Genomic DNA, 24,528 nt, shown 5'->3' on the forward strand with positions numbered 1-24,528 from the left:
CTGACTTCAACTGTAAAAGGTCATAGTGGTCATTTTGGCTCTATTCTGAGTTATGGAAATAGATGAAATTAATGAGCCAAGTGTTATGTGTTTTTTTATTTTAACAACTTTTGTGTTTTCCGCACTGTAAGTAAATCATAGAAACAGAACAACTATGACGGCCTTGTTTGTTGGCCAAACCGAACCGTTGTGACGCGGCGGTCTGCTCTGCGTTCGCTCTCCGTTCAGCGCGTGCACATCGGAATAAAGAATTAAACTGAGAGGCAGTGACGTCACTGTGGCGGCTGAGCGCTCTGATTGGTGCGTTCGGAAGAACGTGAGCAGCTTTAATGCGCTCACAGAGCAGCATCTCACTCAGAGACGGAACCGGGCAGAGCCGGAGAGGTAGTTACCTCATTAACGCACAACAGACTTTCAATCTCAGAGAACAGAGTAGCTTTGCGACATAGAAGGAGGGTGAACAAGAGAAAGAATAGGTGTAAAAATACCAAGTATATTTATCTCTTTGCAAGCAGCGAAAAGAGGGAGAATGCCATCAATAAACATGAAACTGGAGATGCTGACGCTCATCGCCTGCGATGTAGATACGGAGGTGTTTTCGTCCGACAAAATGCAGGTACTACAAGTTTATCTGAAAATAGCATTTAGGGGTAAATAATAATAGTGTGCATGCTGTGTTTATGAGCACTGCATGCGCGCGTTCATCTCTGTGACGTTTCACGCTGCTGATTCATTGTTTCTCACTGCTGGAATTTTCTCAATGAATCCGCAGTTCACATTAACATTCTGCTGCATGCTCACAGATGGCGTCAATGCTCTGAAGGACTGACGCGGGCCGCTTCAATGCGGAGCATCTTTAGACAGGTTGCGCCACCCGTTTGATGGGATAAACTAGTCAGTTTGAGCACTTTAGTTTCATACTTTGACAAACAGTTGATGTAAAGGCATAGTTTAATTTAGTTAGAGTCAAATACGAGTGAGAAGTGTAAACACAGTGCCAATTGCCCGAATATCCCCACCTCGCTCTCTTTCTTACACAAACACACACACACATACACAAACTTGTTTTTATATCATTGTGGGTACTCTCCATAGACTTCCATACATTTTATGGATTTTATACAGATCTAACGACAATTTCTATCCCCTAAACCTAACCCTCACAGAAAACTTTTTGCATTTTTAAATTTTCAAAAAAACATCGTTTAGTATGTTTAATAAGCCATTTCCCTAGTGGGGACCGCTGGCTGGGCCCCACAATGTAGGTGATCTCAGGTTTTACTATCCTTATGGGGACATTTGGTCCCCACAATGTAGCATAAACAAGTACACACACACACACTTACACACACACACCTCTGAATACTGCAGGTTTGTCATGTAGGACTGGACTGGACACAACACATTGTGTGTTTTCTTATTTTATGACGCAGCACACCCAAACACACTTTTATTTTTATTTTTTTACCATTGCAGTACCGTTTACTGCAGTATAAAACATAAACGCAGTAATGCATTTATATCTCAGGAATTCTTGATTTCACTTTAATGATTAGATATGAAACTTTGTACACTGCTGGAATCATTTGCCTTTTGCCTTGCACAAACAAACATGAATATTTGCTTTTAAGTTACTGAAAGTTTTTACTAAAATGTTTCTCATGGGAGTGCATATGTTGTGTTTGTGATGATAACTTCAGTGGGTGGCTAAGAAAACATGTCAGGCACTTTAAAGCCCTAAGTACCAATAAGAACGTAGCATCAGTGATGTCACCTGCCATCTTTGAGGGTCCATTTGGTTTGTGTTTTTGTTTCTGTGCTGTAAACTGCAAATAGAGGGGCAGGCAATCAGACAGACAGGTGGTTCTGTGTGGGTACTGCAGACTGCAGAGGCCATCATCTCCCCTGCAGTGTCCTGCCTTGAGTAGGTAACAGCAGCAGAGTGAGAGAGAAAATTAAGATTTATTAAGAAAATGAAAGGAAGTGAAAATGTTGGTGTGTGTGTGTTGGTTCTAATCTGGGTTTTTGGCTCTGTTTGAGGACACAGGAGATTATAAGGAGCTGCACATGGTTTATGTTCACTGATTACACTGATCTCTGCACACCAGCTTGTCTTTTCTTTTTCATTTTTTATCCTCCGCTTAAGGTTTATTCATTTACTCGATATTCTGATTTTCTCTCTGGACGGCAGAGTTTACAGTATCACCCCGCATTTGGCTAAACTGAGACAGCGGATTGACAATTCACTCAAAATCAGTGTATTTCTTTATGTTACATAGACATGACCATTCAGTCATCTGAGCTTTTAGCCAGTGTCATTTGCAGAAGAATTAAAGGAATAGTTCACCCAACAATGAAATACTTGTCATCTTTTACTCAGCCTTATGCTGTTTCAAACAACTTCCAATTGTTTTCCATGGAACACAAATGATGAAATTTTGAAGAATTGTTGAAGTAGTGAATGTAGACGAGTGATTGACAACAAAAGCATGATAAAAGTAGTCAATACGACTCATGTATAGGCCTGTTGCGGTGGCAATTTTGTACCACCGCGGTGGTTAAGGGCCAGTCACTGCCGGTGAATGGTGGTTGGAAGGTGGGGGATGTGGTGCGTGCAAATTACACGTTTATTGTGTATCAAACTTTAAAAAGTGCATAATTGAACAGGAAATACAAATTAAACCCTTCGTAAAATATCAGAAAATACCCAAAATGACATAAATACAAAATTGTTTGCGTTGGCTTACCATTTCTGTCTGTTATTGCACCATACAGCCTATAAAGTCAGTAACGTGCACGTCAATGTCTAAAAATATTCCAGTCACACTGCATACACGTCCAGAACACTGTGTTAATTTAATCAGTTACTGACAAAAATGTTTGAGGCGTTGTTTAATTCCATTTACAAAGACAGGATCATACAGGATCAAACATTTTTGACAAAAATATGATGAGATATAAGAATATAAGAAACACTGTAAGATATTACCAATGCACTGACAATTGTATCCCATGTTACTATGGAGTAAACTAAATGAGTAAACTGAAAGAAAAAAAGGGGAAAAATGATAACACTAAAATTATATTAATGAATATGAATATATTTGTCAATTTCCATGATCAAAACTGATATTGATAGCCAATGACAGTGACTTTTGAAATTAATGTCATCAAATAGGAAATGAGAGTGTAGATGAAATTAGATTAAGCTCCACCCCTGCGCCATGTTCTCACATCGCGCTAGGTGAAACGCTCTTTTTCGCCACTGGACACAGAGGAGAGCAGTCATTAAGTCTTGCTCGAATTCCCTTCCCGCTTTAGAGGCTGCGAATGAGCACCTGATCACAATTAGAGTGAAGGATTAATCTGGGGAAACAGAGTAAGTGTTCACTATATTAGATATCACATTGTTTCCAAATTGTATTAAAGTGTTTGAGTGAAACTTTTCTCTGTTAAAAGCAGCTGGCGCAGTCATCAGCGCTGTGAATCAACACTACTGCTGAAAAGTGATACGAGATGGTAAAACCCCTAATCGAGGATTCCCGACTCTAAAAAAAATATACAAAGATAACTTGGAATTACGGAGAAATTCGGCATTGTGAAAGCCGGACTCCACGCATCACGAGAAGATTCTCTGCATGTGTGTGCGATCTTAAAAATTATCCTTGTTGAGTGAGATCTTCAAAAATATTAATCTAACCATGCATCATTGATTAAAATATGAAGAATTTGAGATGGATTGATGTTGATTGTGTTAATAAGATAATGGATCGGCAACACGTATGTGGCCATGCTTCTCGCGTCATGCTAATTAAACATGCGCCGGAGTTAAGCCATGTCATCATCTATTTAAAGCTAAAATGAGATAAAAGAATAAATACACAGAGACAGTGAGTGAGAACGCATAATTGTATTTGAAGAAAAAGTTAAAAGATACAGAATTCAGATACATGTTCAGTATGTTGTGAAGTATTTGATCTGCAAAACTGAATATTGTTGTATTATGAGCAAGGGCATAGATCTGGCTTGAACATTGGGAGTGCATATGTTGCAGCGTGAAACATTTACATGTTTCCATTGATCATGGTGTAAATAATGGGGGTGGGGGGGTTGTACTTGCTTGTTTTGATTATTGAGGGCATTGCCTCCCCCCCCCCCAACGCCCCTGATTATGAGTAATATGTGGTTAGAAGTTGGTTTTACATGAAGAGATGATTAATGAATCTTTTGTCTTTGTGTTATGCAAGACCGGTGCTTTTTTTTTTCTGTTTCCCTTGAGTGTGTGTTCAACTGGATGTGACAACTTCTGTGCTTCAACGCTATTGGATGTGATCTTGTCCTTGAACTGAATAGCCTGTGAACTGAATCACTTGTGTCATCAACAGAGTGGTAGGAACATTTTATTCATTTTACTTTGAACATTGAACTCCACAAGAACTGATTCATCGAACTGATTAAATTAAAACTGAACTGATTCATTCACAAAAGAGTCGATTACTTGAACTGATTCACTCAAAAGAGCTGATTACCTGAACTGATTAATTGAACTGGTTCATTTATAACTGATCCAAATATCTGAACGGTGTCAATGAACTGATTAATTTGACAATTCCTATTTGAACCAAATCTTTTTTCTGTTGTTACAAGACAGTGAATTAATTGACTTGAGTTTTGAACCTTGAGTGATCTGATTGTGAACAACTTACTGATTGTAACCCAACTGATTGATTGTAAATATTGAACTGAACCATTTTAATGTTTTTTTTTTTTTTTTTTTCCTTTCATGTTATATTGCTTTGTTTTGTTTTCTAAGAGTTTAAAGTGAGTTTATGGGATATCACATTTCCTAAAAAGGGTCGATTGCATTTGTTTCAATTGATTGAAAGAAGGAAATCAATTGTTGAAAATTTTCAAGTTCAGGTTAATTAAGTGTTGAAGACCTGAAAGTTCATATACCAATTGATGTCTATTCATATGTACTTTATATCTTTACATGCCTAAACGAAACACAAGAGAAAAAAGAAAAGAGAATTCCAACTAAAATATACTTGCATTCAAAACTGAACTGAGGACTCTGTGTGAGTTGTTCACCCCCTGTTCTGCTCTCTCTCTCTCTCTCCAAAGCCGAATCCTAGCTTCTGATATCTGGTCCTTAAGCACGTGTTACACAATGTTTTAGAAGAAGAAAAATCTTGTTGAATAAAACCCTGTTTATTCAAATGATCCAGTCATAGTATTGAGGATTTTATCCCATTTAAACCTTGTATTGTGAGGTGAAATCGCCGATAACCGGTAAAAAAAGAAAGCGCTTTTTTAATCACCTATTTTCATACACATCATATGTATATAAGAGATTAATCAGCTATCAGCAGTATAAATATATTACAACTTAGGTCTGCAATGATTCAATGAAGTGAATGCACAACGGAGCTTGACTTTTAGATAGAACGCATAAACGGGAGCGAGTCCTTTCTTTCACGTTCTTCTCATGTTGTGAATATGCCGTTGTCATATCAATCTGCTATGTAGCACAAAATATAAGTCTCTAAAAAATGTAAAATTAATACGTCCCTAGGATAAAGAGTGCACAACACCATTACTAAGTATCTAATACTTTACTAAATTCATTAAATTACATTATTTCAGGAATTTATTTCAAGTTTTCACAAAGTCTTTTATGTAAGTTGATATACAGTATTTACAGTATAGTCCCTGGTGGCACTCTAACACTGCAGTGCAGGGCTGCCCATAAGAGGGGGAAAGGGGACAGCTTTCAGGGGCCCAGCCACTGAGGGGGCCCAAGAGAGATAGATCAACTCCCCCGATAGTGCTACGATGGCCGTGACAAATACAGTTGCTCCAACATATAATGGCACACGCATCTCCAACCCCCCACCCCAGGACTGAGGGGGGCCCATTAGATGTACGTTTTCAGTGGCCCAGTTGGGAGTTTGGGCCGGCCGGCCGCGGTGCCACACTACCACCGCAGTTGTAATGGTGAGGCTAGCGGCCCTACTCATGCAGTCTATTCCAAGTCTTTTGAAACCATATGATAGTTTTGTGTGACAGATATACTGTAATTTATGTTGTGATTCACTGAAAATCTTGCCCTCCACTGTTGCTCTCAAATCAAATATGTCAAGTTTGAAATCAGTGACATATTTTGTTATTGACAGGTTTGGAACATAGTGAGCTTGACCAAGGCCAGAAACATATTCACGCAAGTACGCGATTGCAGACCCGAGCGCTTGGCCAACGTATTGCCAACATGCAATCCGGTTGAACATACATAACGTGTGCTCTTGCGTTACTGTGGCGGTAACAAACCTCAGTACTCTAAGGGGCTATAGATTTAACTTCAAACGTTTGTGCCATTAAACCAGATATGTTATTATTCAGGTAAATTGCTATAGGTAGGCATTAGCTGTAATATATTTGGTCAGCAATATTCTCGTCAAACTGTAGCTCCACATGACCGTAGAAGAAGACAGTTACACTAATGTCCACTATAGCACCGCTATAGCATTGTTATGAATTGCAGTCTGACACATTTTTGAATGCAATGACACACAAAATCCAGGTTGCGAAACTAGAAGCATCTGCATTTACATACTTAAGCAGACTTTGTTTTGGCCTTAAAGTATGACATTATATTCATTTCTGAGTGCATTATTCATTTAAGGAATTATCATTTTGCAAAAGATAGGAATCTCTGTGACTGAAAGACTTTGTCTACATTTAGTGTTGAAATTAATTTGCAATACATTGGATTTAATGAGAAATAGTTTTTGCTCTACCAGACATAAGTGTCTGGTGTGAGATATGTGATCCTGTTAGCTGTCCCTACATCATTACTCTGCTGGACTCTAATGTTACTGGAGCAACTGGCATCTTAGCACGGTCACAAGAACAGGTGTGGCCTACAGTGTGCGTGTGTTCAGTGGAAAATGATGTGCTATGGAAAATATGCTGACATCAGCACATTCAATTTGAAGGTTATGGGCAGGACTCTTGAATTTCATGCATAAACACACACACACACACATCCTAACAAGTAAACGCATTGATGTGCATGTTCTGTTTGTTCAACTACTGCAGCCGGATGGGATGAGAAATTTATTTTTTATAGTCACCAAACAGGTAAAGCCACATTGTTTCCCATAGACAGCATTGAGTTTCCATCAGTGTGATCATTAAATTCAGTGGGCCAAGCAGCTGTCAGATCTCTCCACCAATCATTTATCTATATTAGATAATAACAATTCTTAAGCAATTCTCACATTCTTCAGTAAATGTAGCCAAACATATATTTTGTTTCGGTCAAGGATCTGGGCTGCAAGCATAAAGCTTGAAGGTTTGATCCCAAGCAGAGTTAATGCAGGAACTGCAGAGTAACTGAGATCACAATTCTGTTCTATCCCATTGTGCCCTTGAGTAAAGCATTTAACCCCAGTGGCTCCCAGGGGAGACTTGTTCTACAGTTAGCACACAGTAAATCACTTTGGCTAAATAAGCCAAATGACAGGTAACAAAGATAAGTCTTAACTGATGAGACTTTTTAATTTTGTATTAAAAAGTAGTTTAGCTGGAATAATTGCCCCAGTAACTTTTTTTATTTTTTTATTTTTATTTTTTTTTTTGTGATTTTTATTTTGATTTCCTCCCGTTTTCATGCCCAATTCCCAGTGCACTCTAGGTCCTTGTGGTGGCGTAGTGACTCAATCTGGGTGGCGGAGGACGAATCTCAGTTGCCTCCGCGTCTGAGACTGTCAATCCGCGCATCTTATCACGTGGCTTGTTGAGCACGTTACCGCGGAGACAGCGCGTGTGGAGACTTCACACTATTCTCTACTGCATCCACGCGCAATTCCCCACGCGCCCCATCGAGAGTGAGAACCACATTATAGTGACCACGAGGAGGTTACCCAATGTTACTCTACCCACCCTAGCAACTGGGCCAATTGGTTGCTTAGGAAGACTGACTGGAATCACTCAGCACGCCCTGGATTCGAACTTGTGACTCCAGGTGTGGCGCCCCAGTAACTTTAAATGTGAGTTTGACAGTGGATTTGGTTGTTCCTTTCAAACAAGCAGCAGATGAGTAAATTAGCAGTTGACCAATATGTTTTTTTTTTTTTTTTTTTTTTTTTTTTTTTTTTTTTTTTGGCTGATGCCTGATATCTAGAGAGCAGGGTGACCAATGGCTTAAATAATGCCAATATATACATAATACAACTAAATGATAACAATTGAGACATACACAAAATACTGAAATTAAAGGAACACTTATTGTTCTCAATATTTCACTTCTACAAGGTTCTGGTGATGATGGAAAACTGTGAAATTGCTACGAATTTTACAATTGTTATTTACAGACTTGGGGCCAGATTTATGATTTTAGGATAAATTATAAGTAGTTTGTAAGAATGTTCCTAAGTGCAATTCTTGAAAAATTCTCAAGTTCTCAAATATTTTCTTAAGAACATGCAAAAAAAAAAAAAAAAAAAGCAATCTTAAGAATAAAAGGTTAGGCTTTGACATTGTCTGTTCATACTAGCCTGCTCATGAGGTTGCCTTGTGTAGTAAAAAACAATTCAGTACTTCAACAATAATAAATTATATGATCAATTAATTGATCTATTAATATTTAAGTAGCAAGCACCTCGTGATCATTTAAAAAAAAAAAAGATGTGTTAGTTTAATGGCATTAACCATCATAGGATAATTTACTTGCTGGTTACCATTTGACAACTTTTAATTTGACATGCTGGAAAAGAAAAGAAACAAAACTTCAGTAGACAAGACCTGGAGGTTCTTGTTGAGGAAATTACTGCAAGGAAAAAGTTCTCCTTAGGAAGCTTGATAATTATATCATGCCAGAAAGTAAGAAGCGGGCATGGGAAAGGGTGGCGGAGGACAGTCTCAGCTCTAATTATATAATTATTAGCCTATATTTCTATGGACTCTAAAGATTGTGGAGAGATAGTATGCAGTGCATCTGTTTGAATTGACTAGAATGACTGGTTACCACATTAAAGAGGCTTTAATCACTCAGCACGCCCTGGGATTTGAACTTGTGAACTCCAGGGCTGGTAGTCAGTGTTTTCACTCGCTAAGCTACCCAGGCCCCCCATCTTATGAAAGTTTTTAACTTTTTTTCTTAACTTTTTTTTTTTCTGGAATACAAAATATACTTAACTCCTCTCTTAAAAGAGCAATATGTAACATTGACATCAAGCCTTTAAAATGGGTACTGCAGCCCAAATTCAAAATATTGGAGAGAGTTTTCTCCCTCGCCCCCTCCTCCCCAGACTCGAAGCTTACGCGGGTTGCCAGGTTGAGGACATGCAACAGGAACGAGCAAACTGACAATGGCAAGCGATGAGCCTTACACTGTAAGATGTTCAGCTAATGTATATGTTTGCAATGTTTTTATTATTTGCAAAATATAAACCAGCTCGTGGATTTTTTTTTAACTCTGTCAATGTTAGCTAGATGTATTGCTGGCTTCCATGGCTGCAGCGTGCTGTGTTTGCCCGCTAACCAAGGTTGGGGAGTAACGGAATACAGGAATGTAACAGGATTACATATTTAAAATACAAAATATAAGTAACTGTATTTCACTAAAGTTACAATTTAAATCATTGGTATTTAGAATACAGTTACATTCAAAAAGTATTTTGATTACTGAAGAGATTACTTTGCATTTTATTGTCATTTGTTTCATTGTTTCATTTCATATTTAGTTCATATAAATGATGCGATCCATAGTGCATTTGTAAATTGTCAGCTTTACGCTAAGATAAAATGCTTTTTCTAGCCATTTTACATGCACATGTTATCAGGCACGATCATATTTTTTTAATCAAGAAAATTCACATTAGATCATAATTTCTTTTTTTCTAGTAAGATCTTTGATATTAGGGCAAAAATCTTATTCTTGATGAATTTTTTTTTTATTGTTTTCCTGTAAAAATATCTAAAAATCCTTAAAACAAGATCGATTTGATTTATCTTGTTTTAGGGGCCGTTTACACGACAACGTTTTCAACTAAAAACGGAAAACTTTTTATGCGTTTTGGCTGTTCGTTTACACGACAACGGCATTTTGGGGCCTGAAAACGCAAACCTTTGGGTTTCAAGTTTTTGAAACGATGCCATTATCGTCTCCGTGTAAACATACAAAAATGCAAATTTGTGAAAACGATGTCATGCGCACGTGTATTACGTGTTGTATAAAGAATAATGGATTGATAGGCATCAATTTGAGATGTATAATTATCAATATGAATACTAGTGTCTGTGTAAATAACAATAATCAACAATTTATTCATTTGGAGTTTGAACATTTTACAGTAGGCAGAACCTGCAATTTGAAAATCTTGAAATTAATGTATGGATTCAGATGCGAAAAATGTATTTGTATTTTAAATGTTTATTTATTTGCTTTTATTTGATGTACCTTTTACCTTGCAATTCATTCACCCACCGCTTATGTATATAGCCTATAGACAGAGATGTGATGCCATGTACAGTATTCAGTTATATGCTTAGAATATGAAAATATGAGGCAGTGAAAATGCATGTTAGATCCAGTGTACACAAGACCTCTCTCTCCGTCAGAAGATATCCATATATCAGAGTTCTGTCTGATATCCAAAACCAGTCAACATCAACAGCTTGTTATGTTAACTTACTCTCCTACCAGCCCAAGAGTCAGCAGGGGAATACGGAAGAAGGCAGGAGACGAAGTGATGGTAAAAATGAGCAGAGTTTATTGAATAATCTTGAGAGTTCAGTCTATAGGCATTCATGCGTGTACTTCAAAACAACGCGCGAGACATTCAAAACTGCAATGGCGAACTACAGGACTGTGTTTGTGTTGCTCAAGATTTTGAGTTTATTGTCGTTTCTCCAGCAAAGTAATTGTAATAATTATGCAACCTCATCGTTGGGTAATCTAACGAAATGCATTACGAAGTACATTTTACAGCATGTGTTCTGTAATCTGTAGTGGAATACATTTCAAAAGTAACCCTCCCAACACTCCCAACCCTGCCGCTAATTTTTTTCAAATCTGGAAAACCAGGGTGTCAAAATACTATTGGGAAATGGTCAGTGTGCGGGAAATCACAGGCCAAAACACAAACAGAAATTCCGGCCCGGAACGGACATTTCAAAGTATACTGGCTGTAGCATTGTTTTCGAAGAAGTCAGTATTTCAACTTAGCATGTTTCCTAAATCTCTGATAACATATTATGATAATTTTATGCTTTATTACAGTAAATATATTACATATTGCACCTTTAAATTTAATTTGAAATTAAGAAGAAAATGGTAGTTAAGAAGAATTTTCTTAAGAACGTATCTTGAATCCGGCCCCTGGAAATAAATTATACAGTTGTGCTCAAAAGTTTGCATACCCTGGCAGAAATTGTGAAATTTTGGCATTGATTTAGAAAATATGACTGATCATTAAAATAATAATGTTGTCACATAGTTGTTTGGCTCCTTTTTAAATCATAATGATAACAGAAATCACCCAAATGGCCTTGATCAAAAGTTTACATACCCTTGAATGTTTGGCTTTGTTACAGACACACAAGGTGACACACACAGGTTTAAATGGCAATTAAAGGTTAATTTCCCACACCTGTGGCTATTTAAATTGCAATTAGTGCCTGTGTATAAATAGTCAATGAGTTTGTTGAGCTCTCACATGGATGCACTGAGCAGGCTAGATACTGAGCCATGGGAGCAGAAAAGAACTGTCAACAGACCTGCGTAACAAGGTAATGGAACTTTATAAAGATAGAAAAGGATATAAAAAGATATCCAAAGTCTTGAAAATGCCAGTCAGTACTGTTCAATCACTTATTAAGAAGTGGAAAATTCGGGGATCTTGAAAATTCTCTTGATACCAAGCCAAGGTCAGGTATACAAAGAAAAACCCACAGGTAACCTCAGGAGAAATACAGGCTGCTCTGGAAAAAGACAGTGTGGTTGTTTCAAGGAGCACAATACGACGATACTTGAACAAAAATGAGCTGCATGGTCGAGTTGCCAGAAAGAAGCCAATGCCACAAAAAAAGCCCGGTTACAATTAGGGATGTGCGCTACGACTAATTTGACTGTCGTTTAAATGGATGTTTTGTAACCGACTAGTCTAAAGAGAAATCAACCTTCAGAAAACAGTAAAAAAAAAAAATAATGTTTTTATGGGACCCATTTAAAATACTTAATCTATTCCAAATCTGATGCTAAATTCCACTGAAAAGGGGCATTTATCTGCGACGTGCTCGCCTTAAATTATGATCATTGTACATTAAATATAGAACATGACATGCATTCACTGAATCAACATTAGCGAATATTTAATAGACATATTTATTGAAAACAACTGAATGAATAGTGCAGGATCAATGGAACAACCATAAAAGCCTGTTCTAAATGAAAATCACCAAGTCAAATTTACTTAACATATTAAAACAGTCAGGACATTGTTGAAAATAATTAACAGGTAGACTAAGCCAAATCTATGAGAGAGAAAAAAATGCGCTGAAAAGTTGCGTGTATTTCACGACGTGCAGTCGTGCATTAGCCATTGATCTAATATGACAGCTGTTTGGAAAAGATAACCAATAACAGTTATGATGTTTAAAAAAAAAAAGTAGCTATAGGATAGAAAAAATAGGCCTGTGATGTAGCCTTCAATAAACCTAATGTATTCTAATCATGATGTGCACACAGAATCAAAGATAGTTTAACATGTTAAGCAGTCAGCACCTCGTTGAAAATAGCCGCCTTAATCAGCAGATTAAAAAAAATGGCATACCTAGTCTAAAACAGTTATTTTCTAGGCTGCTTACTCAAAAGCATAAATTTTTGATGAGTAAAATTAACACGTCGACATGGTCTGGTGAAAGACGGGACTTGACTCACCTGAGGCGATTATCCTGCGCTTGAAAAAGCCCGCTCAGCGGGAAAATAACGTACAAGCATGCACAGATTTAAAGAAGACTCAAATGTGAAAACATCCATAGGGAATTTCAAATATTTGGAAAGCCGATTCCCGCACCACCACCGAAGTGTTTTCATTACTACTTTGCTGAGTTTGCTTGTCTAGTGAGAGGACATTTTCCTGCGCGCGCTGCAAGTGAGATAGGGAAGAAGCACGCGCAGCCTGAGGTGAAATTCAACTCTGTATTTGCTCCAGATATACTCTTTTTAAATAATATTTGTATTATTAATTCTATTTAAAATATGTAACATTAATATGACAGTAATTTAAGTGCAGCCTCTGTAAAAATATAAAGCCAAATATAAATGTGTAAAAATTATGACCAGTTTAATGGGGGGAAAATATTAACCGACTAGTAATTCCAGTGTCGACTAGACTAAACGGTTCTGATGCTTCGACTAGTCTCTCACATCCCTAATTACAATATGCCTGACAACACCTTGACACGCCTCACAGATTCTGGCATACTGTAATTTGAAGTGATGAGACCAAAATAGAGCTTTATGGTCACAACCATAAGCGCTATGTTTGGAGAGGGGTCAACAAGTATTGTGCTCCTTGAAACAACCACACTGTCTTTTTCCAGAGCAGCCTATATTTCTCCTGAGGTTACCTGTGGGTTTTTCTTTGTATCCCGAACAATTCTTCCGGCAGTTGTGGCTGAAATCTTTCTTGGTCTACCTGACCTTGGCTTGGTATTAAAACAGATCACCAAATTTTCCACTTCTTAAGTGATTGAAGAGTACTGACTGGCATTTTCAAGGCTTTGGATATCTTTTTATATCCTTTTCCATCTTTATAAAGTTCCATTACCTTGTTACGCAGGTCTTTTGACAGTTCTTTTCTGCTCCCCATGGCTCTGTATCTAGCCTGCTCAGTGCATCCATGTGAGAGTTAACAAACTCATTGACTATTTATACACAGACACTAATTGCAATTTTAAAAGCCACAGGTGTGGGAAATTAACCTTTAATTGCCATTTAAACCTGTGTGTGTTACCTTGTGTGTCTGTAACAAGGCCAAATATTCAAGGGTATGTAAACGTTTGATCTGGGCCATTTGGGTGATTTCTGTTATCATTATGATTTAAAAAGGAGCCAAACAACTATGTGATAATAAATGGCTTCATATGATCACTATCCTTAAATAAAAGACAGTTATTTTGCATAATCAGTCATATTTTCAAAATCAATGCCAAAATTTCACAATTTCTGCCAGGGTATGCAAACTTGAGTACCACTGTGTATGCGTATGTGTATGCGTATGTGTATGCGTATGTGTATGCGTATGTGTATGCGTATGTATATATATATATATATATATATATATATAAAAAATATAATATAATATAATTTAATTAATATACTGGAAAAATCATGGAAATCTATTGGTTAAAAAACAGTAGGAACCTTGCTTATAATAATTCACTTGACAACATTGAAAACAGAAAATGTTTATTATCCATTGACAAGGCTGTCTATAAATTTTGAAATTGGCTGTTAATTGGCCAACCCAGTTATAATTATTGACCGATGCTTATCGCATTTTAGCTAAAAACTGGTCAATTCATCGGCCCGGCCAATATATCAGTCTGTCAGTAGAGTAGATGCCGCATCAAATGGTGCATTCGCTGAAAGAATGAGTGACAGGTAAAACTGAGGAGCATACCTGGATCAGGTTTTACTCAGGTGGGTAACCAGATCTGAGCTCTGGCAGGTGGGGAGGCTGAATCCTGCAGCCTACAATAGCCCTGAAACGGCCATGCTTAGTTTAGCTCATGTTAGAAGTGTAAGTCTCTCTCTCACTTTCTCTCTCTCTCTCTTTCTCATCTTAAATAGATGGATAGATGGATGAAACAGAATGATGGATGGAAGAGGGAGGTTAGATACATCTGTAACCCAAGAGCAAAGGCAAAGCTCAGATGTCACTTTGAAAGGTTAAAGGCATTCATAGGTAATGATGACGTTAGACAAAAGACTCCTGGACACCCTTGTGTCCATTTTCCTGTGGCTCAGGTTACCAGGCATCACAGCCTGCAAATTCTAATCCCAACACTTCAAAAAACATTCCTGAAGCTTCAGTGCTTGGAGAAGAGTACACAAGTCCCTCTCTGGGAATAAACTTCCACTGATGTGACCACTGCACAGAATTATGTAACTTTGCGCTCAGAGAATTCGTTTTGTAGTGATTCAATAGGGTTGCACATAGCTGAAGCTTAGTGTTTTTTTGTTTGATCCGATTTCAAGGGGAGGGTCTCAGTTTTTTTTTGACTACATACATCAGTCATTATGTCACTACATGTTGAAAAATTGTAAAAAAGAAAAGCATGAAAAAAATGTTTGCACCATTTCTAATTTTATTTAGTTTAGTCCAACCACAAATGTGATGTTTCAGACAGAATTATGAGTTAATTTAGGCCACGTCCACACTAATGTGTCATACATTTTCAAAGTATGCAGTAGGGATGGGCATGAGTACTCAGAAATGACAGCCATGATCGATCATATGAAAACGATGATCGAAAATGAAAATGCTTGACGTGAATTTCACTTGTAACTACTTGACAACTATACACTATGTATCAAAGAGGGGCCTTATTTTTAATTATGAGATTGATTACATTGCCATTTTCAGCGGTACCTTGATTGTCAACAGAGACATCTCATAGCAACTAAATTGAGAAACAATGCTGCAATACTAACGTTTGTTCTACAGGTTTACGATAATCAAAAGAAAGTTTAATCCACCGTGTTTTGAACATCTGTCGCTGCACACTTTCACTAAGCAGAGCGTAAACTCAAACAGAGCGCAGCATGACTTTCTGTCCAGGGGCAGATATGGCGCTCTACACTCTGGAGAAGCCCGCACACACGCACAAGGCGAAATCTTTCTTTCAAACATCTAGATGGAGCACAGCTGATGTAACAGAACGCATGGTCTTCAAAACTATTTTCAACTTAACACTGCGTTTTAAAAACGTGATGATTATGGCGTCCATATTCTACATCATTATTATGTAAGGAAATTTATAATGGAATTAGTTGCGTTCGACAACCATTATAAGCAAGATAAATGACAAATAACTAGATTATTTGTCTGAATAAAATTCCCCACCATTAAAATCGTAATACAACGTCTCGTTGTATCTGCTTACAATTTCTATTGTAAGGAATTAGCTTTAATAAGGGAATTATGATTAATTCACTTATTGGAGTAATATTATTCTCATGTGTAACAAGGAAGGACACCAGGAACTGGATTCTTCAAACACAGGTAGGGAACTTTTAATTGATCACTTCTCTGGTTTACAGCTTTACACTTACACATCAGCTTCATCATCAGGCCGGTCGATTAGATTTGTACTCTACCATTGATTCTAGTATAAAAACCCACAAAAGAACTGAGTGATGGAACCAATTGCACTAGAGCCAATCAGGGTGACAGTGCTTGTTGTTGTTGAGGAGCTCGATGCTGATAAGGTTAAGGGGAAAACACAGTGCCCTCTGGATTTACAAGTGATGAATCTCTTCTGCCACTTACAGAGATTTCCTTTCACAGAGGTCAGGGATCAGCTTCTTTTGTGCAAAACTGTTTTTTGCCTGGCAAGTTGGCACCATACACACAAAACAAATACATGACTCATGCTTGACATTATAATAACATTTTGTTGTCTGGGTTGGTCCTGTTTCCAGTCTCTATTTTTGGACTCGACTTGAAAGCAGTAAAAGTTCTCTCATTACTTATTGACAGGCCAAACAATGAATGAATGTATGAACTATAGGAAACTAGATGTGATATGGTTTTTTTATGGGGGCATGTAATAAAATATGTGTACCTGTCGAGTTTAGTGAATGCTTAATTGTGTCTTTGCATGAATTGGTTTGATTAACTGTATTGTACAGTACAGATTAAATGTTCTTGTCCATCTAAGGTTTGTTTTTGTCTGTCTTTGTATAAATATATCATAATAAAGTTTTACTCTGAATCATCCTCCAGCCTGTATCATGCATGATCCTTTGATTGCCAGCTGTTCGGGTTGTGTAGCATCAGTAGGGTAATTATAAAACATCTCCCCCTCATTTAACGGATTAATCTTATTAATTATTGATGGTTCTTTTCTCAGCCCAAAGTCATGCCTGCATCCCAGTGCGCCATATGTCCCAGATTATTGGGACATTTTCACTTTTTTCTTTAAGTTACTTTCTGTGCAGTATGATGACAAGCATAAGTTACACAGCAGAATGTACTAGAATTTGCAAATATTTTCTCTTCCTTGTCCAGATATTTGCACACAAACATTACTGTGCAAAAGTTTTAGGCACTTGTGAAAAATGTTGCACAGTGAGGATGTCTTCAAAAATAATGCCATAAATAGTTTTCATTTATCAGTTAATGTCATACAAAGTCCAGTAAACATAAAAAAGCTTAAACAATATTTGGTGTGACCACATTTGTCTTCAAAACAGCACCAATTCTCCTAGGTACACCTGGACACAGTTTTTCTTGGTTGTTGGCAGATAGGATGTCATAGTTCTTATATTTATTTAGGCTGTCTCAATTACTTCTGTCTCTTCATGTAATATCAGACTGACTCGATGTTCAGTGTGGGGCTCTGTGGGGACCATGCCATCTGTTTCAGGGCTCCCTGTTCTTCTATTCTATTTTATTTGCAAAAGTAATGTTTGGGAGTCTAAAATGTATATTTCCTATTAACACACTAAAGCTGAAAATCTAAATAACCATCAGGTTAAGACAAAATATTTGTGAAACATCTTATGTGCCTATTCTGCCTAAGACTTTAACACAGTACTGTAAATGAGCCCAATAATATGCAAAATGTTAGGCTGGCAATTTTGTAAATGCATACATTTTGAACAAGGTTTCTAAAAATCTCTTGAATTTCAGTGGCTTGGTTGTGATCTGGACAAATTGTATTTATTCATGTTGCAAGTGAGCCTATTTAATGTAGTCTGGGTCTTATTTTCTTTTACATAGCATAGTTTTGTTCATGTTTTTCAAGGTTGAAACATGTCCATTGATGGGTTTCCATCGCATTTTAAGTGCATTTCTTAAAACTCAACTAAAGAAAATGCTAAGTATTGCATGTTTCCATCAACTATGTCATGAGCATTATAATTTTTATCATGATTCTGAGTCTCATAGTCTCTCTGCTATAAGACTTTCAAACAAAATCAAATTCTTTGAGTTTCTTTTTTTTTTTTTTTCTACCTGAGTCACCTCTAAATTTCTCTACCAGTGATGCTTCCTTTTTTTATTTATTTATTTATTTTGTATATGAGACTGTCTCCCTTTCTGAGACTATCTGCTCAAGTTTCTCTTAATCTAAGTCTCATAGACATCTGCATGTCATCTCTATGAAAATTATTTTACAGAAGAGTACAGGCAATATACAGACGATGATGGACCAGTGGTTGACTGAATGAATTTAATTCTTGACTGCACTAGCAGAAATGTTTTCCACAGAGCTGTAAGAAACTGAAACCTTGGTTTAATTTCAGAGAGTTCAACAAGAATGACTAAACAAAATGACTCTTTCAAGAACAATTTTGATTTGAGTGGGCAGTGTTTCCTGCAGCCACCGCTGTTCCTCCACAGTCCCTTTCAAGGCAAGTCAGTCCACTCTGCGGCCATCTTGGGAATGCTCCCGGGAAGCTATTTTCTATGGATACAAGCGGCATTAAAGTACTCGGCAGTAAGATCTGTCAACAATGGAATCATAAATTGTGCTTTTTTTGCTCAGCTCAACTAAAGAACGCTATTTGTCAGGCTGGTCCAGCTAATGTGCATGCACATTCTCGAATTAATTAACAAGCGACGTCTATCTAAAAGGTTATTCACTTTTACTTGTAAGGTGGTACTTCCTTTCTACATCTGCCATATTGGACTTTCCAGTTTCTCTTATTCATTATCTGATGAGATAAAAAAGACTTCTGGGGGAAATTATGAGTTTACTAAGAATGAATTGCGGGGGGCCTGGGTAGCTCAGTGGTAAAGACGCTGGCTACCACCCCTGGAGTTCACTAGCTCAAATCCCAGGGCGTGCTGAGTGACTCCAGCCAGGTCTCCTAAGTAACCAATTTGGCCCAGTTGCTAGGGAGGGTAGAGTCACATTGGGTACCCCTCTCGCTATAATGTGGTTCGTTCTTGGAGGGGCGCGTGGTGAGTTTTTAGGAGTTGATGTGCTACCAGTTCTCACTTTTCCCTGCTCAAACGGTGAATCTCAGTGATGTTTTTTTATTATTATTATTATTATTATTTTGCAATGCTAAAAATATGCACTATTTTCCATTTGTAGTGACAGATAACTTTTTCACTGTACCCTTCATCAAAGCTGGCCTCAGTGATCTGCAGTCACCTGTTTATGGCTTCCAGGCAGTTATATTGTGTGTAATCCATGTGATTTGCAGAGGTGTGAATTGAGCCAACACACACACACACACACACACACACACACACACACCTGTGCTGTTGCATAACAGAGATACAAAGGCCTTACATCACAACGGTGTCTTGAACACTTATCAGAGATGTTTTTTTGGGAAGAGGGCCTGTTTCCTACCTATGAAATGTACCTGCGTGAAGTTGGCCCCCCACCCAACGCAAAACGTCGGCAAAATAGTCTCAATCGTTTGTGCTCCGTTTGTGCTGTAAAAATTTTCGTTTGTGCTGCTTCGGTTTTTTAGATATTAAAATAATATTTATAGGTCATTCTGAGGTCACTCAGCCCCCCCACATGCTCCAAATTCACCCAAAATAGTCTTGTTTGTTTGTGCTTCGTTTGTGCTGGTTTGTGCCGGTAAAAGTTTGTTTGTGCTGCTTCAGATTTTTAAATATTAGACACTGAATTACAGGCGAATTATAAATGCTGATATTTATTGAATACAATACTGACGGAATAAAATAGATCACTTAATGGTCACAAAAATCAAATATAGGTTAGTAGCAGTCTCGGTCATTCTGATTACTATATATTAGGCTACTATATTATATATTTCTAAAATAGGTCTATCTTGTTTTGTGTGTACTCAGTACGATTTATGAGCAGTGAGCATTTTATTTCGGGTTTGTCATTTCAATCTCTTACCAAAATGTTGGATGATGATGTTTTAATACAACAACAACAACAACTCCTTATCAATGTTTTTGTAGTCACTATGGTGTTTATTAAAATCTTATTGGTTTTCAGACTGCAGCAGCTCAATATTCATCTGGTGTCTGTCGGACTCTTTTTCTGTCACTCACTTTCGCTCAGCTCTGGGCACGAGAACAAAAGCGCAAATCTCGATGTGAACACACTTTTAGAGTCGAATTGCCGAAGACTTTCTGTCAAGACTAACCATCACATCATTTGTTCAATAAACAATTATCTTTACTTCATTCACTGGTCTTTCCTGATTGAACTTTTTATTTATTTACATGGAGTATCATCTGCTACACTTCACTGCCATCACTAGGCGCAAGTGACACTTCTGTTCAAGATGCTCTTGTGGAAATTAGTGTAGAGTTAGTAGAGAAAAAGTCGATATAAATCAAACTACAAAAGTCGTTACTAAATCACATTTCTGGCCAATGTAAGTACAATGTTTTAACACTGTCAGTTACAATATTATTTGTTAACTTAAAGAATACAACATTCAAGAGAGCTAAGATTGTCAATGTTTACTGAACAGAAATCTCATTGCTAATACTAATATATGCTAATTACAGTTGCACATGTGACCCATGTTAGTTTTTTTAATACATTGTGCATCTAGGGGTCAACATTACCATATTGGTCCTAATATAAGATATATTATCCTTATATATTATTACTATATTATATTATCCTTATATTCGGACCAATACAGTAATACATAAAAATAAGTTTATACTGAACATGACATTTTCTGAGTCAGGATTATTTAAGTGAGTAATTATGTTTTGCTTATGCCAGATGCCCAAGAAACCAGCAGTCGACAGAGATTCCATTTTCACTGTCCTGTGTTCATCAAAAGAGGCCATAGTCCAAAATGGCAACATAGCTACGCCTAATCAGAGCATCTGGACAGAGCTTAGTAAGCAGCTAGAAAACAAGATCACTGCAAAGGCTCTATACACTTTTGTTAAATTAAATAGACACAACATCTGGACTGCTTTAGGGTTTACTCATGAATGTGATCATGAAACAAATGGCAGTAGTGATGACACTGATTTTGAGCCATGGTCCCTTTCATCCAGACGAAAAGATTGCTGGACATTTCAGAAATGGATTGAATTCATGCCTGAAACGGTTAAATACAACAAGTTCTCTAAAACACAAAAAAGGGAATACACAATTTTAAGCCTGGCATCTGGACACGTGATAAATCATCACATGTTTTTAAGTTTAAGTATTTAAAGGTCCATTATTTGTGTTAATTGATGTTCGATAGTACACTGTAATTACATTTCAAAAGTAAAATCATTTTGGCTTCATTCTTAATTCATTGAGTCACGAGTTTCTACATACATACATACACATATATATATATATATATATATATATATATATATATATATATATATATATATATATATATATATATATATATATATAGTACTAGTAAAAAGTTTGAAAACATTAAGATTTTTTAATGTTTCTGAAAGAAGTCTCTTCTGCTCACCAAGGCTGCATTTATTGGATCAAAAATACAGTAAAACAGTAATATTGTGAAATATTATTCCAATGTAAAACAGTTGTTTTCTATCTGAATATACAGTAAACTGTAATTTATTCCTGTGATAAAAGCTGAATTTTCAGCATCATTACTTCAGTCTTTGGTGTCACACGATCCTTCAGAAATCATTCTAATATGCTGATTTGCTGCTCAAGAAACATTCATTATTATTACCAGTTGAAAACAGTTGTGCAGCTTTTTTTTTATTTTTTTTTATTTTTTTTTACGTGGAATCCATGATACACAACCATTCAAAGGTTTGGGGTAAGTGATTTATATATATATATATATATATATATATATATATATATATATATATACACATAGTATATTATGTATTATTTTATTTTATTATAATACATAGACAATTCAGTGTCTAATATTTAAAAATCCGAAGCAGCACAAACGAAACTTTTACCAGCACAAACGAAGCACAAACAAACGAGACTATTTTGGGTGAATTTGGAGCATGTGGGGGGGCTGAGTGACCTCAGAATGACCTATAAATATTATTTTAATATCTAAAAATCCGAAGCAGCACAAACGATTGAGACTATTTTGGGTGAATTTGGAGCATGTGGGGGGGGCCGGCTGGTGACGTCATCGTCTATAATTCAATGTCTAATATTTTAAAAACCGAAGCAGCACAAACGAAACTTTTACCGGCACAAACCAGCACAAACGAAGCACAAACGATTGAGCCTATTTTGGGTAAATTTGGAGCATGTGGGGAGGCTGAGTGACCTCAGAATGACCTATAAATATTATTTTAATATCTAAAAAACCGAAGCAGCACAAACGAAATTTTTTACAGCACAAACGGAGCACAAACGATTGAGACTATTTTGCCGAAGTTTTTGCGTTGGGTGGGGGGCCAACTTCATGCAGGTATGAAATGTTGGTATCAGGATAAAGAGTGAGTTTTTGTTTATAGATTGCTGGTGTGATCTGTGAAGGATATGCACTTGTATCAGTCCATAAACAAACAACATCCTCTCCTTTCCTCTGATTAACATCATTTTCACACTGAACAGTAGCTGAACGGTAGCTGTCATCTGCACACACGTGTGTACCGGGGGTGTGCTGTTGTGTAACAAACACAATTTCTAACTTGAATGAAACATACACATGGAGTTTATTTTACATGCCACATGCTCTCTCACTCTCACACAAACACTCAAAGAGCTGAAGAAGGCGGATGTCAACTCCACCCGTTTAGTGTGTAAGTCTACACCACCTGCAGGAAGTGCTCAAAGCAGCGCATTAATTAGTGATTGACACATCCCCTCTTGTTACACAATCCCTTCAAAAGACACAGATATGTGACACAAAAAACACAAACATGCTGTTGCATGTGGGAAGCAAGCAATGATTGTTTTGCACAGTATTTCGTAGATTTTAAGAAGTTGTTATATTGACTTAAGGCATAGTTTAGCCAAAAATGAAAATCATGTCATCATATACTCATCCTCATTTTACTCCTGTTGTTCCAAACCTGTATGACTTTCTTTCTTCCGTGCAGTGTTAATTTTTTCACACTTTTTTGGTTTAGTCATTGTTTTAGTCTTTTGACAAAAATGTCCTTTAAAATTAGTCAATATTTTGTCATGTCATATTCATTCATTTTAGTCCATTTTACTCTTGATGAAAATGACACATAATTTTTGTTGACTAAAATTATAGTTTAGTTGATGATAAAAATGGACAAAAAGTGTGTCAAACTGTAACAGACCAAACTTTAATCAAATATTCAAACATTTAGAAAAAAAAATTGTAAAACATTTTTTAATGTAAACATGTACAGTATCAAACACATACGTATACATACCATCCTTGTTGTGAAAAACTGGAGCTTCTGAAATAATAAGGAATAGACTGAAGTATTAGATACTTTTTAGAAGTTAGCCTGTACCCTGAATTCTTCATGCTTTAGAGACTTATTAATTTTCTGTGAACGGATATTACATTGTGTGTAATATGTTATCAGAGATTTAGGAAACATGCTAAGTTGAAATACTGCCTTCTCCGAAAACAATGCTACAGCCAGTATATTCAGGGTCGGAATTTCTGTTTGTGTTTTGGCCTGTGTGATCCCGCCCGTTGCCCATTTCCCAATAGTATTTCGCCACCTCGGGTTGCCAGATTTGAAACAAGCTAGTGGGCAAACACAGCATGCTGCAGGAAGCCAGCAATACATCTAGCTAACATTGACAGAGTTATACAAAATCCACATGAGCTTGTTTATAATTTGCAAATAATAAAAAACATTGCAAACATATACATTAGCTGAACATCTTACAGTGTAAGGCTCATCGCTTGCCATTGTCAGTTTGCTCGTTCCTGTTGCGTGTCTTCTTACCTGGCAACCCGCGTGAGCTTCAAGTCTGGGGAGGCGGGGAGACTATCTCCAATATTTTGAATTTGGACTGCAGTACTCATTTTAAATGCTTGATGTCAATGTTACATATTGCTCCTTTAACTATTAGATGAATCCATGTCTAATATCTTCTATATAGAGATTCTCAAGATGTTTCTTCTTCTGTTTATATCTTGCTGTATCATTTTTATCTTGTCATATTTTCGTCAACAGTATGTTTTATTGAAATCGTTTAATTATAGTCATGATGTGCCTTTTTCCTCTCGTCTTTGTTATCACTGATGAAGTAAAAACAAAACTTTCGTCAATGAGCGTTTTCGTCAGTTATTTCGTTGACGAGATTAACACTGCTTCCATGTAACACAATAGGAGATGTTAGGCAATATGTTAGCCTCAGTCACCATTCACTTGT

General features: G+C 36.9%; 1 protein-coding gene across 2 annotated transcripts in view; it reads left to right on the plus strand.

The window, feature by feature from the left end:
• Nucleotides 1-24,528, plus strand: part of LOC127455112 (calcipressin-3-like) — a 65,971-nt gene that overhangs the window by 24,252 nt on the left and 17,191 nt on the right. The window contains exon 1 of one of the 2 annotated variants that reach the window (XM_051722713.1): nt 378-616. The exons of the other annotated variant lie outside the window; for it this stretch is intronic. Coding sequence (XP_051578673.1) covers nt 530-616 — 87 coding nt within the window. The 5' untranslated portion in view covers nt 378-529. Of the gene's footprint in view, nt 1-377; nt 617-24,528 lie in introns of those variants that run through there. 2 annotated transcript variants of the gene reach the window in all.

This window comes from Myxocyprinus asiaticus, chromosome 17, assembly GCF_019703515.2.
Source record: "Myxocyprinus asiaticus isolate MX2 ecotype Aquarium Trade chromosome 17, UBuf_Myxa_2, whole genome shotgun sequence".
NCBI lineage: Eukaryota > Metazoa > Chordata > Actinopteri > Cypriniformes > Catostomidae > Myxocyprinus > Myxocyprinus asiaticus.